Consider the following 15,524-nt stretch of genomic DNA (forward strand, 5'->3'; position numbering starts at 1 on the left):
ATGGAATTGCAYAGTTAAAGTTTGTGATCTTGGATTKGAAGTTCCACAGCTGAACCTTTTTGGAAAGTGAAAACTACAGTGTTCTTTAAAGAGCTCCTCTGTAATTTACTGCTATTTGCAGCCATCAGTGCAGCTCAGTAAAGTTCTTTCTTTGRRACTAAAGCAYTAWAYTCAAGGATAAAATTTAAGTAACTCYTGTATTTAGTAATACTGACATCSCCACAAATTAATAATCTCTGYACAATTGTAGCATATTCTTAAATTTTCATATTACCTGCCTATATTTGATAYTCAGTAGTAAATTGCATTGAAATATTAGCAGGTAGATAGAATGAGAAAGAGCACGGCCTCAGTGCAGCTACTTGTCTTTTATGTTATCCCTTTGAGTTTTATTTAAATGCCTGTTTTTCAAAACATTGTAAATAACAAGGACRTGTTTCAAATCAAGTAATTTTTAATGCTTAGTGCTTTTTTTGCAAATACYTRTTAAGTTTGCTTAGCAAGCATTTCYCTTAACAGCAGATGATAGCAGTTTTGTGAAAGGTGATGTTACATAATGATTTTACAAAATATTTGCTTTGTAGGTTTTGACATTGACACACCAGATGACTTTGGCAGGACTTGTCTCCATGCAGCTGCAGCTGGAGGGTGTGTAAAGAAGCCTTTATGCTTCATATTTAGTGTTTCTTACTCAATTCCTAATCATTCTTGTTCCTTTTTCTTTTATTTCCTCTCTGCTTTTTCTGCCCTCTCCCCCTGGAACTTATGTAAACATGAAAATAATTTCAGGATGGATTTTATCTGCAAACCAAAAAAAAAAATCAATTAACTGTTCAGCCTAATAAGTCATTGCTGGAGTACAGTGTCCAAGTATCATCAGCCTTACCTTAGGTTTATGTTTGGGGATGAACTGATTTTTTTTTTATTCCCATCGATGATGATAAAATTTTTAGAATTTGCAGCATTCAAAGATGGCATGCCCACCTCAGATCACTGTGGGACATGAGATTGAGAGCAGCAACTTTGGGAAATTGCTTTTTACCAGACCCATAAATTAAAGGTCAGTCTAAATAAACTAAAAGCAATWATCAAATTTCAGAGTTTAGGTGGATGAAGTAGTCAGAACTACTTGCTCATCACTTGAGTTGTGATCCATATTGATTATTGTTATTGTATTGTAGGTTTTCTATAGCAGCTACTCAAAGTTGCCTGGAAGAATTGGGTAATAAATTTCRTGATACACTTTGTGGGACACAAGAACTCCATGATATTGATATTTTCATTTTTCTGTTTGAATGTTGTTTAAGTAATACTGTTTAGTAATCTTTCTAAGTTAAAAATACTTGATAGATACATCCTTGTTGCAAGTGGTTAAGGTTAAAATGCTATCTTCATRTAAAAACCACATAATTTGTGACACATTCCCTCACTCATCTCCAGTTTAGGAAAGCCATTAARATASTGTTTAAACAATAAGCAGTATAGTRCATCTATTATGATTATCATATTTTATTGAAAATTGATTACACTAAAAATCAAAATGTATGTGTTGCAACTTACATTTGGCTTTAAAAAATATGCAGTAAAATCTTTCCTCTGAGCTGGTAACAAAAGCTCATGTCATGTGACATGCAGATGCTAGTGTTTGTTTGTTTGTAAGAGTTGAATTTTTWATTGAATTAAGTTCATGTTTATGTGCTTTATGCATGCCATTTAGTATCAATTAAATTTATATATATGGTCTTGAAATAATTTATATTCTTTATTGGCTTGGTCCAGCAATTATGAAGTCTATTTTACATACAGAAATGTATTTATCAAAAATTCCATATTATAGTTCAGTTCCATTAAAAATAACATAGGAGATGTAGATGTGTAGCTGTTCTGGTATTTGTAGAGGCCAATATTAAGGAAATAAAATTTTGCAATCACAAGTAATAGTGCATTAATTTAATAGGAATTTGGAGTGCCTAAATCTTCTGCTAAAYACTGGTGCAGACTTCAACAAAAAGGACAGATTTGGAAGGTAAGACATTCTAGATTTGTATATTGTAAAGCACTGTTAAAAGTACTGCAGAAGCAGTTTATTGATATGTGGCCATGTCTGTGTTTCAGTTTAAATGTTTTTTATGATATGATGTCTCTAATAAACTGTGTTTCAGCTGGTTATCAAAAGTCACAAACGTATTTTGTTAATTATGTTTTGATAGGTAGGTTTTTACTGTTGTTTTTCAAGGCCGAGTTTCATATTCAGCTGTAATTTTTATGAATCCTTCTACCTTACATGGATCTAATGTGTTTCAATTTCTCTCATCCAGGGCCATTACTGATGTTTTCCAAATAATTTATTAGTGAAATCTATAAGTCTGTTGTCATTTCTAAGCTCTTTTATTAAAATACCCAGTGTTTTATTATAACTGCTTCACCTTTTTCATTTCATGATATCTGTACCTTTTTGTTTCCCTTTTTGAGCTCTGAACTCTTTTGGAATGACATTAATTACTATTTTTAGTATAGGCTTATTTAACTTTAGATGGCAGGATCAGTACTCATGTAAAATCTCACATCACATCATGGAAAATATGATTTTTCCAGGATGTGAACAGCAGGAGTAGGACTTAAGTAAAAGGTTACACATCCAAAGTTATATTTTGCTTTAAATTCCACTTCTGTTACCTCCTGAGTAAGGAACAACTATCTGTCATGACTTTTGTCATCAAAAGTCAGGGTTCCTTGTTGGTTTGATTTGGCTGTTGGTTTAACATTCATGTTATATAGAGCAATTATTTCAGGAGCTAGAAAATACTAGTTTAAAATGGGGAGAAATGGGAAAAAGACATTTTAAGGAAAAGAGCCCTGAGTATCTCCTCAAAATCGAGATATTTATAGCAGCAGTCTCTTTTTAAAAATAGAAAATGGAGTTCTGAGTCATCTTGGTCCATTCAAAATTTTAGCCAAACTGGCATATTTAGAGAATTATTTCTGTATTTGAAGTTTTCTCTGAGATTATACATCAGTACTATATTTCATGGTTTTGTTATAAGAAGACAAAGCATATTTAACAGTGCTTCTGCTATGTCAGTATAGTTAAAAATAAATAATATTGTTTTTCTCTCTTAGGCAAAATTCTGATCTGTTTAATAAAAATGTCTGTTTGTGCAATTGTATTTTRTTTGTGCTATGTTTAGTTGTTGTGCAGTTTTTGATTTGTCCATATTTTTCCATGTGGCTTAAAATGAACAGAAAGTAGTATTTCTAATGTAAAAAAGTTTATGCAAGAAAATTCACATGAAGCTTTTTTAATACAAAGTTCATGCACATTTTGGCTGGCAAATAAATCCCCAATATAATATTAATCATTATTAAGTGGTCCCTAGAAAATGGCCCTATTCCTTAGTACTGCAATGATGCATTTTTCACCACAAATACTTGTTTAAAAATGTAAGGAGGATTTAAGTTTCACTTTATTTTGCTTTTTCTGTCTCTATAATATTATTTTGCTGTTATTTACCATTGTACTTTTTATTTAAATGTGTACTAAAGAACTCCACTCCATTATGCTGCTGCCAATTGTAATTATCAGTGCCTGTTTGCCCTTGTGGGATCTGGAGCTAGTGTGAATGACCTTGATGAGAGGGGTTGTACACCTCTGCACTATGCAGCTGCATCAGACACAGATGGGAAGTAAGTGACATGCTTTGTACTACAGCCTTTCTCATTAGGAGCATTTGAGTTGTGAATTTTGTGTGTGCTCTGCCTTCAGATTTGCCAAATGCATTTCTTGTATTTTTAAAGATTTAATTTGACAGTGGTTTGTACATTGTATGTAAAAGACTTTATGTAACAAATATTTCAGGGGAACAAAGTGCGCAGGAAAATGTATTGTAAAAATTTTATGTCTTACAATGCAGATGTCCTAATTCAGGAATTAATTGGGAATAGAGTTTTTAATCCCATCTGCTTTGTAGTGTTTAAGTAAATATCCTTTGTGGAGTTTATAGAGTTAGTTGTGGGCAGTAGGGCCATTTTGCCTTCATCAAATTCTGATGAAGGATGGATATTAACTTGACATTTCAATATAAGATGCTTTATCTATTTGATGTTTGAGTAAACTAGAGTTGTAATGCCAAACAYAGCTATCTCTTGATAGTGTAAATTTTTATGGTGCAGTAACACTTTTATTGATTACATGCATCCAGAATTTTTCATAAACCCACTGACCTCTTACATGTGTTTGTTTTCTAACGGTTATATTTGACATATTTATTAATAATTTAAGTGCTTATATGCAAAATGTATAGCACCAGACTGATGAGTCTACCTAAGCTCCAGACATTGTATATATTGAGGAGTAAAGAAGAACATCACTTGCTCGTGCACACACACACGTGCAGGTCATGGTGTATGTCATCACATGCCACATGCACACTGTGACGCCTCCTCTGGGGAAGTGCTGCTTTGTGCCAAATCGTCTTTTTTTAATACATTTAATACCTTTTAAAGGGAGAGGTAACAATAGGAATGAGGTGGCATATAACTTACAGATTGTGTTTTGAAGGCTAAATAAAGAATACTTTCATGGCCGTTTAACTTACATTTGAAGGATATGCCTTTTTTCTGTAAAGCCAAATTTCAAAATTAAATTGTCTGCTGCTTTTTAGAAATAATTTCAATTSCTGCTGGAGCTTGCTGAGATAATTTTACTTTAATTGCCCTCTTACAAGTCGAGCTATTTAATTTTAGCTTCACAGTTGCTCTGAAAACCTCCAGACTATAATGGTTCTTTAGATGACATCGTTTTGCCATCTGTTTTACAAAAGGCACAAGCAGGAGTGATGATGATGATAATACTGCAGAACTTTGTGAGGTAACTCAAAGCATCATCTCTGCAACCCACAGGCTGTTACCCTTCTGATTAACATTTGGGTCTCTGGAAGACAGGCTGCAAAGCAGAATGGCCTGAGGGGAAGCTTTTTATATTGATGCAGCAAGATGATTAGTAACAGCTGGAAAACCAGTACTGCTCAGTTCATTGAAAACAGGAATGAAGTTAAAAATTGTTACTGGAGTTGGAATATAAAACCTGGGAAAAAAACATGTCAGGAAGCGATCTATATAAAATTCCAAAGATATTTAGGTGCGTTTTTATGGTCTTTGCTCAGACATCTCTAAAGACAGATTTTAGAGAGGGGTGTTTCTGTTGAAAATTATTTTCTGGTTTATTGCTGTTGGAAAGTATTTATTTTGTATCTTTAACAAATGCTTTTGATCTGGAACAAACACCAGTAAGCCTCATTTTGCCAAGACTACAGAGACAAACATTATTTCAGAATTAGTTAGAATAACTAGCATCTTAGGGGAGGAAAAAATTGTGCTTCTTCTGTCTTAGAATTTTCTAATGGACAGTACACCAATAAATACATGGGAAATAAGTTTTAATTTATCTTTCAGAAAGTTTGATTAATCTCCTTTTTAAGAGACCTGTTGAAGACAGTTAAGTATGCAAATGATGCAAAGTTAACCTCTTTCTCTGCATCCTCTGGATGCAAAGAAACATAAAAAAAATTATCTGGTTTGCACTGGAAAGATTGGGTACTTGAGGATTTTCAGCAGACTTGGCTCCATGCAGTGTATTTAGTGTATTGTAGAAATTTATGTAGCCAAAGCCAGTGACATGTAACATTTATTAATGAGCCATGAATGTTAACACAAAATTACTGATTCAAATTAAAAAGAAAAGTTAGAAGATTGGACTAGTGAAATGTAAGAGCCGTAATTCTTACTTAAAGAAACAAATTTATACTGGGCAAAAATTTTTTATACTGGGCAAAAAATGATCGAAGTGAGAGTGCACTTCTGATAAAAAAGTATTTAGTGATCCCAGAGAGAAAAAGGCACGGTGACCTGTTGTGCACTTCACAAAAACAAATGGCTTCTCCAGCAAGCTCAAGATCATGATAATGACTTTGGAAAACATTGCTGAAATGGTAGACAAAATTATGAAACAGCAGGGTTATTGCTTGTAAACATTTGGAGTCTCTTAGAAAACTAGGGAAAGAGTGAGCTGACTTGAGTCCTGTGTTTTTCCTTCTCCTGGCTGAGTGTCTGTGGTTGAAACTGGGGTGATCATGTTCTAATGAAACTAAGGAATGACAGAAGTAGGACAACAACTGAGTATTTATTGTATAAATAAATAAAAAAAATAGTGGCTGGTAGTGGAAGTGCGTGTGTGTGTGTTACTCTTGTATCCTTCCATGAATAATTCAGCTACTGCTTCTCTTCTTTCTGTGTAACATACAGAAGAAGGGGCTAATGCAGAAAAAACATACAAAACAGTAACCACTGATACCAGCAAATGTAACTGCAGTTGTGTTAGCTAGGAGGAAAATACTAGTTTTAACCAAGTCAGACAACTCAGAAGATGCAGGATGTCTGCAGAGAATTCTTTCAAACTTAAAGGCTTTGTGATTGACCCTTACAGTTGATGTAATGAGGTTGGTTTCTCTAGTCCTAGCCAATATTGTACATTAAATCAGTGTCCCTGTGTGCTGTATTCTATTTTCCAGTTGAATTGGAACAATGTATCACTTAGCATTAAGTTGAAATTCAGCATTTAGATACATGGTTGCATATGTCAATTTGAATAGGTGCCTGGAATACTTGCTAAGAAACGATGCCAACCCTGGGATCCGAGACAAACAAGGATACAATGCAGTTCATTATTCAGCTGCTTACGGTCATCGCTTATGCCTTGAATTGGTAAGAAAATACATCATAGATAAAAGGTGTAACAGCTGCTCTTACAGAGTATGATGGAGTGGCCAGGGGATTCCTCCGCCTCAGCTCTCACCTGTCAGCTGGGTCAATAATGTTTTGCAGCCTCTGTGTAGATAAATTTAAGCATTTGGTGTTCCTAAAGCGGAAGCAAGATGAGGAGCTAAGATGCTAGATACTGGCTTAAAAAGCTGATAATTCTCAGGTGAAGAGATAACTAGTTGAGGATGTGGAATATTAATTTTGGTTTCTTTCTTAATTTAGACTACACTACTAAATCTTTTTGCTGGCTGAAATAAAATAACCACAAATTATCCCACAGAGAAGTGTTAAGAAATTTCATTAATGTCATTTGAAAGGAGCAAATGAAAATGTGGGGAGAACCTGTAAACAAAGGATGCCTTATAAAATGGTTCATGCAGTTACAGTAGCTTATGGCCACATAATAGAATTTCCCATAATAAGGCTATTGCTCATTTTTTATTGCTCCCTTTGCAAAAATATGTATATTATTTGATATATTGTGTTACACAACTTCAGTATTTTTATAAAAATTGCACTTTTATATTCAAATGTATTGAAACATGAATTCTGAATGTTTTTAATTACAGATTGCAAGCGAAACGCCTCTAGATGTTGTAAGTGTACTATTTCTTACTTTTTAAGTACTACTATACAGCAAAAAGGAACATGTAATTTTAAAAATACTGCTTATTTTTTTTACTTGTTCAACCATTTCTTCAATGCATGAATGTATCATTTAATTTTAATTCCAATTTAGATTTAATTGGACTTTAGAATTTTAAAACAGGAAATTATTTTCTAAGCCATGTGGGTTTTTTTTCGTAAACAATTGTATGATCATGATATAAAAGTGTGATAATGAAAATGTAGTTTTAATGTATTTGGTGTTCTTCAAACASTTTGWATGTTTTAATTCTGCTAATGTACTCAATTAAATACGGTCTTGAAAAAGACCCAGAATCAAAATTTTAAAACACATCTGAAAGTCACAGATAGAAATGTATATACATAAACATTTTAATACTGTAACACTTTTGGGATTTTTAGTCCATTTTTTCTCTCTGAGAAATGTTTTCCTATTCTGAGAAATCCATGCTACCTTCTGGCCATTCATATTGTTTTCTTGCTGACTATTCACCTAATCAAAATGCTTACTTGTTCTTTGGGGCTTGTTTTCTTCCCTACTGCTGCTGCTGTCACCTGTCCTTGTTTTCCATTTGTATTCATCTTTCATATTGCTACTTCAGAAAAAAAATATTGATTTTAGTTTTGTTTCTGATTGAATTATTGCATTATGGTGCAAAATTAAACTACTGCGCTTGGAGCATGAATATGGGGTGGTGTTGCAGTTGATTCAAACTCTGTAGAAGGTTGAAGATCAGCAGATCTGTTCTATACTATTCTTCCTATTTTTTCTCCTTTATTTTTTAATCTGTGTGCATGGGAAACTGTAGCAATTATTGTTGAGTGTTTTCAAAGGTGAGGGGGTTTTGCACTCACTTTGACTTTCTCTCTTTAAGCTGATGGAAACATCAGGTACTGACATGCTGAATGACTCGGACAACAGAGCGCCTATAAGCCCACTGCATTTAGCTGTAAGTGTTTAGTGATGACCACTCGTCTGCTAGCAAACAGTTGTTGCACAAGTTTATTCATTCTGGTTTTGTTTTTTTTTTTCAAAATACATTAATAACAATAAACAAAATTAAAAGATAGGTACTAATATTCCTGAATGAGGTATGCAGGATGATTTTTGCATTTCGCTTGCTTCATGGAACAGCTTTCATGTGAAATCTTCTAATTAAAATTTATGCTGATGAAACCTTTATAAGACTTGTTCTATACAGAAAGAAGAATTATTAGAAGAATTAGAAGATTAAAGAAAGTAATTATTACTTTCTTTAATCGTTATCATGTTTTACTCTCATAATTGTTTAGTATGAGAAATATTTATCCTCAATACTTTAAGGAAGATTTGCATTAGGAGTAGTGTAACACGGGGATGAAATTCTGTCTATACAAAAATGTTCAAAATACAGAGTAATCAGCTCAGTGTGTAGTTTTGCTCTTTTCACTGAATTTAAACCAACTGAAAAACCACGCGGTACTTTCTACAAATAGAGTAAGTCTCGTGCAATACCTTTATATATATATGTATCTCCAAAGTAAAAAATAATCTTTGGTAGTGGTAAATGAAAGCTATTTGTACTGCAATCTTATTACTGGGGCTTTTAAAAAAATGTTTTATGTAAAAAGCTAAAAGGAATTACTTCAGTTTGCTTATATCCCTCATTTGAAATAATCTGAGGATGATGTAACTACAACATAAAGCGATGAAACATGCAGTAGTCAAAATATTGTTGTTATTTATGCAGATTGAAGACAGATTATTTTCTGAGAGTAGTTGCAGTTGATGACTGAAAGGATACAATTGAAAAAAAACACCAACCTTCTTGCTGGAGTAGTGTGTTTTTTTTTTTAATTAGTTGTAGCTGTTGTAACTGCTTATGTGCTGCATCAGTTGCCTTTCCAAATGCTAAAACAATAATAGTGTCTTAATAGTTTCATTTATGTAGTTCTGGCAAGAAAGGGAAAAATGTTAAGGATGGAAAAATTGAAGAATTTTTTTATTCTTGTAGGCCTATCATGGCCATCATCAAGCTCTGGAAGTGCTGGTACAGTCACTGCTGGACCTTGATGTGAGGAATAACAATGGAAGGACACCACTGGATCTTGCTGCCTTTAAGGGACACGTGGAATGTGTAGATGTGCTCATTAATCAGGGAGCATCAATCTTGGTGAAAGATTATGTTGTAAAGAGGACCCCAATTCATGCTGCAGGTATGTGCTGGCCACTAACCTGTAAAATTTTGGCTTTTGAAGTGGATCATCTCTTTAAAACTCTGTCATTCATGTTTTAGGAAACAATGTTTAGGAATAGGGGATGGCATCTAAGGTATTTGCTGTGCTGAGAAAGGTGTATCAAAAGAGTTGCAGACAGGAAGCAGTATTAATCCAACAAACCAGTTGAGTCCAAGCACTGCTGTTCCACACTTCCCTCTGGAAGGGTGCATTGTCCTTGTCCATTCGATGGCTGGGCTAGCTGTGCTGGCAGGTGTCAGTGACATGTCCCTGCTTCTCTCCGTGTCCTTCACACAGCCTGAAATGCTGGCCCAAATTTAGATAGGCAAATTGTGTGCCTGTCTTGGCAGTAAAATACTTCTAAAAATTACTGGAGTCTTGGAGAATTTTGGCAGCTTGAGAAGAGATACGAAAACTTACTTTGATTTTTTTCCAAGGATTTAAATGACTCCTGAGCATTTTCAAAATAACAGCAATCCTTTGCAGTATTTTCTTGCTGTTCTCTGAGTCTAGAATCCATACTATAGTCTTTTTTTTTTCCTCACATTGAAAATAGGCTGATTAAATTTGGCATTTATAGTAATGGTGTTACAGAAGTGTTGCAGTTAAAAAAAGCATTATGTACAAAACATCATCATTCTAACCACTTAATTTGTTGTCCATGAGCACAAGCTGCATTCTTCTATTTGATTTAGCTTTCCTAACTTGTGTTAGCACGTCTGTCAGCTACAGAAACATGAATTGTCGCTGTGCTTGTGTGGACTGAATACTGCAGCTGTGGGTCAGAAATAATTTCCCTTCCAAGAAGTAATCATTTATCTTTCATGAGTTGCATTTAAATGAGATTTCTCAACTTTCTGTTTGTTCTTTTCCTATTTTTTTAAACTGCTTGGTTTATTGCATCTATGCATTACATTCCCTTCCCCTTTCTAAATGTGATTTCCATTATTATTTTATAACCATGCACATGCGATACTTGCTGACAAAATCTGACTATGATTTGCTAGGTATGTCTTTACCTGTGCCTTAAAACAAGATACAACAAAACCAAAAATTATGCTAATTCCTCTATTTAAATGTTCCTTATTTGTTGTGTTTTATAAGCATATATTCAAATTACTTTTAATATGTGCAACCTCATTTATGTGTAAAAAGCAAATATCTGTTGGCAACTGATAGTTGGAATCAGCTGCTTCTAACACTGTACAGTTGAAAATACCTGAATTCTAAAATTATTTATTCTAGTGTTCATATTTTAAGTTGTAACAATGGTAAAGCTGTACAGTGGGTTTTAAGCTAATGGGCTTTAGTCTGAGCTGGCTGCCATTCTGTTTGAGTTATCTACTCAAAAACAATTAATGTAAACCCCATATTTTTGTAATGTTTTACAGCTACAAATGGTCATTCAGAATGTTTGCGGCTGTTGATAGGAAATGCAGAACCACAGAATGCGGTGGACATTCAAGACGGAAATGGACAGTGAGTTTAAATTATGGACATTCTGTTCTTCACAAATTGTTGCATTTTATAAAAAAAACCCCAAATATTTTACAGTGGTTATTTTTAGCTTATTTTAAAAGGGCATTATATTTGAATTTGGACAAATATGACTGTATATATTGCAATAAATACGAAGTTTGGGGTAAAAAGTGTTCTTGTTCTATTGGGAGGAAGCTAAAATGTGTCTTACTGCCCAGATGCTGAGAAAATGGATTTGAGTTACTTAATCAGGACTTCCAAATTGAGGGATGTTAATTTATTTTCTTGAATTTAAAAAGCAAATAAATGAGTGGAAGGTCATTGATGATGTAAATGTTAACAGTGTTGACTGGAAGGATAGCAGTTGTTATACTTGAGCTGATTGCTAGTCTGTTAAATGTCCAAGTGTAAATTTCCATGTTATTTCTGTCTCTGCCTAGGACTCCTCTGATGTTGTCAGTTCTCAATGGGCACACTGACTGCGTTTATTCACTCCTTAACAAAGGAGCAAATGTAGATGCCAAAGATAAGTGGGGAAGGACAGCATTACACAGAGGGGTAAGCAAATATTTCCCTTTCCAGTTTCCAACATGCTAATTTCAAATAAAGATTTCATATGTAGTGTTAATTTATTTCTCGTTATTCTCATCTTGCCACTGTAATTTTTAATTATATTTTTAGTTGCATTCAAAAGTTGGCTTTTGCCTTTTTACTGCCCACCCTCAAAATTCTTTTGGACTTCCAGAGCCTCTTAATCTTGCCTGCAAAGTGTTGACCAGCAAGGTCCTAGAGTACAGCTTTTTGTTGGGGGGAGGTAGTGTTAACGAGAGGAAGAAAAGCATGATGCATACCACGTGCCAAATATTTTGTTTGTAGTGTCTGCCAGATAAGACAATTGAATGAACCCTAGAGATTAGCAGTTCATTAGTGTTACTCCAAGAAAATATTCTGTCATCAGTATCATAATATATTTTTCCAACAGAATGTCTCATTTCAGGGAAAAAACAAACCACAGCTTATTTTGCTTGTTTTGTTATGGCTTAAAAATACAAGAATTTGCCTGAGGTTTGCTTGCTTTAATTCTACACCTTAGCTGATACACATGAATATTTTCAAACTGGCCCTTTCCCTTTCCTCTCACAGGCAGTTACTGGGCATGAGGAATGTGTGGAAGCTTTGCTTCAACATGGTGCTAAGTCCTTACTACGAGACTGTAGGGGACGGACCCCTATCCACTTGTCAGCTGCGTGTGGCCATATAGGTGTTCTGGGAGCTCTCCTGCAGTCAGCTAGCTCTGTGGATGCAGCACCTGCAATGGCAGACAATCACGGCTATACATCACTGCACTGGGCCTGCTATAATGGTAAAATGCATTAAAATACATTAAAATGCATTAAAATACAGCTCTAAATCTGTTTATTGATATGGGGGTAGAAGTATCAATGTTTACAAAAGCAATATGTAAAGCCCATCCTCTTACAGTTCATTTCAGTGAGTGAGAGAATACAACAGACACAATATCTTGAAGAAGAATGTATTAACATCTAATACATAATAAGAAACATTTACTTCTGTCCTACATTTTTGTCATATACTATCTTAGTTTTATGCCTCAAGGAGTCTTTAAAGAAATTCAGCACATTACCTTTGAATAGAAATGTGCTGCACATTCCAAAAAAACAACCTTCATAGGAAGGAATGGTTTCAGATTAAATCTGTTTTTAAATTTGCTTCATATGAACTATTGTAGGCATAAGAAACTCAAGTATATAAAAGTGATTCAATAAGAATTTATTTTTTTCTTCACTGATACTTTTCATGGATTTGAGAGTGAGGGAGGCCTTAAAAGGTAGGAAAATCATTCAGCTCCTTTGCTAAACATTTTGTTCCGTGCGTTTATTTAGAACATAGTAGAGTTTGTCATTTATTTCATGTCTGAGTGACATGATAGAGAAAAATCAAGAGGTAGGATTAGACCTTCATTTTACCTATTACTATTAAGTGAATATCTGCTGAGCTAATGCAGCTGGGTGATCATTTCAACCAAAGTAACATCTCTTTATCATATTTATAAAATTAAACTCTTTCAGCTTGGTCCATTTTCAGTGACCGCAATGTATGAGTGAAACAGAATTGAGATACGCTTTTTTGGTAGGATGAAAACTTGACAGAACTTGTGAAAATTCAGATCTTTAGCCAACAGTGAACATTAAACTAATGTTCTCTTCATATATGCATTAAGGATCAAACAAATGGTTACCATTCTTAGCTACCTGTCCAGCAGCAGGGTAAAGAATTCTGAAAATATTAGTATAAAGGGTTGAACATGTCCTTTTTAGGATTTTGTTATGACTATTAAGTTGGTTCTTCTTTGTGTTTAGCAAGACAATGGAACAAAAGCCTCAAATGGTGGAGTCGTTTTTATGTAAAGTGGTGAATGTACAGAAAAGTTTGAAATGCAGAGGTGTAAAAAATTAAATTAAGCGTTCTGAGAGCATGAGAGACCTAAATTTCATTAAGTTTGCAGTGTTACATGTCAGTTTGATTTTCAGGATTCTGCAAATGTATTGGTTCCTAAATGTAGCCCTGTTGAATATAATCAGTCTTTCTTTGAAACTTTGAAATACTGTACTGCTTAATCTAATTTAGAGTCATATTTTTCATTGTAAGCCATAGTTAGACTTTTTCCTTCTTTTCAATACCTAACTCTTATATTTGCTTTAGGTCACGACAGTTGTGTAGAGCTGCTCCTGGAACAGGAAGTTTTTCAGAAAATGGGAGGAAATTCTTTCAGTCCCTTGCATTGTGCTGTGTAAGGAAGTTCAAAATTATTCTTCATAAATTTCATTGCTGTGTTTAACAAAAGATTTATCATTCTGTAAATAACAGTCTGTTTAATTCATTATAGGATAAATGACAATGAAGGTGCTGCAGAAATGTTAATTGATACGCTAGGTGCTGGCATTGTAAATTCAATGGACTCAAAAGGAAGGTAAGAGTGTAAATGCAGAAAGAATGTTTGTAATGTCATACAGTGGCTGTGCTAAATTCTTCAGTCATTTGGGGGTTTTGTATGTGCTACTTACATTAATATCTCATTCCTCTGGTCTTATTCTTTAAAGGGTTTTTTTTTTTTATTCTGTGCTAGAAATAAATTTTAGATTATAAAAATCCTATTCTGATTCAGTAAACTTGAATTGGCTTTTTATTACACAGGCAAGTTAGAGCATGTTTTAAACTTTATCACTTTGTGGATAGAGTTTTATGCATCTTTTCTTTTTTGAAATCAAATTTTATCTCTTGCAAACTATGTGGGTGGAGTTACTTGAAACTAGAAACAGACTACTTAAAGGCAGCAGTCACAACTCTAGCAATACCAATTGCAAAGGATCAGTAGGAGAGACTGCCCAGTTTTTTGTATTTTTAGGATCACAGCCAGAGAAGCCCCTTTGAATAGTAGAAAGCATGGCTGAACATGGCCATATTGTCTTTTGATCTGTTGTAGAACTCCTCTGCATGCAGCAGCTTTTACAGATCACGTTGAGTGTCTACAGCTTCTGCTTGGTCACAGTGCTCAAGTAAATGCTGTAGATTCTTCTGGGAAAACACCTTTAATGATGGCTGCAGAAAATGGACAGACGAATACAGTTGGTAAAGAGAAAGCTTTATGTATTTCTGCTCTTAGCTTTGTTAATCTTACTATGGATGAATTAGCCTTATACTTAATGTTCTAGTGAATATATATTGTCCAAATTCTATTTTCACTTTGCACAAATGTAAGCTGTTTAGATTTTAAGAAATATGCTTCTAGTTAATGCGCGTCTTTGTCTCCCCAGAGGTGCTGGTTAGCAGTGCTAAGGCTGATCTGACTTTGCAAGACAGTTCTAAGAACACAGCACTCCATTTGGCTTGCAGCAAGGTGCGTGCATGGTCTGACTGATCAGTGCTGAGCTTTGTGTTATCAAGCACTGATTGAAAGTATTGTGCTTTGAAAAAACATTCAAAGCAATTTGTGAGGAATACTTGCGAAGTGACAGCTGTTTGTTCTGTGTTAAGGGTCATGAAACTAGTGCCTTGTTAATACTGGAGAAGATTACGGATAGAAACCTCATCAATGCCACCAATGCAGCCTTGCAAACGTACGTATCAGCCATGAGGGTGTTGGAAAGATGAGTTCTTGGTCTGTATCTTGCTCATWAAGAGGAATATTTTTCAGAATTYTTTTTTCARATTCATTGAATTKTAACTGTTAATAGGTACCAAGAGTTGAACCAGCTTGGAATTGAAACAATGTTTTGCTCATATTTAAAATTATAGATTTTTTTTCCTAGTGGGTGAATAGGATGATAAATAAAAAAGTCTGCCTGAAACGTGCTTTTATTCTT

General features: G+C 34.3%; 1 protein-coding gene across 3 annotated transcripts in view; it reads left to right on the top strand.

Moving 5' to 3' along the window:
• Positions 1–15,349, top strand: part of ANKRD28 (ankyrin repeat domain 28) — a 107,544-nt gene extending 92,195 nt beyond the window's left edge. For all 3 annotated transcript variants that reach the window (XM_057377425.1, XM_057377424.1, XM_057377423.1), the window contains exons 12-26: positions 585–648; positions 1,958–2,026; positions 3,544–3,684; positions 6,648–6,759; positions 7,386–7,412; positions 8,319–8,393; positions 9,438–9,639; positions 11,052–11,139; positions 11,580–11,697; positions 12,283–12,502; positions 13,864–13,951; positions 14,048–14,131; positions 14,645–14,790; positions 14,976–15,058; positions 15,196–15,349. In XM_057377425.1, coding sequence (XP_057233408.1) covers positions 585–648; positions 1,958–2,026; positions 3,544–3,684; positions 6,648–6,759; positions 7,386–7,412; positions 8,319–8,393; positions 9,438–9,639; positions 11,052–11,139; positions 11,580–11,697; positions 12,283–12,502; positions 13,864–13,951; positions 14,048–14,131; positions 14,645–14,790; positions 14,976–15,058; positions 15,196–15,312 — 1,634 coding nt within the window. In that variant the 3' untranslated portion in view covers positions 15,313–15,349. The remainder of the gene's footprint in view (positions 1–584; positions 649–1,957; positions 2,027–3,543; positions 3,685–6,647; positions 6,760–7,385; positions 7,413–8,318; positions 8,394–9,437; positions 9,640–11,051; positions 11,140–11,579; positions 11,698–12,282; positions 12,503–13,863; positions 13,952–14,047; positions 14,132–14,644; positions 14,791–14,975; positions 15,059–15,195) is intronic.
• The last annotated feature ends 175 nt before the right edge of the window (positions 15,350–15,524 follow it).

This window comes from Malurus melanocephalus, unplaced genomic scaffold, assembly GCF_030028575.1.
Source record: "Malurus melanocephalus ecotype Western Australia unplaced genomic scaffold, MMel_1.1 scaffold_315, whole genome shotgun sequence".
Taxonomy (NCBI): domain Eukaryota; kingdom Metazoa; phylum Chordata; class Aves; order Passeriformes; family Maluridae; genus Malurus; species Malurus melanocephalus.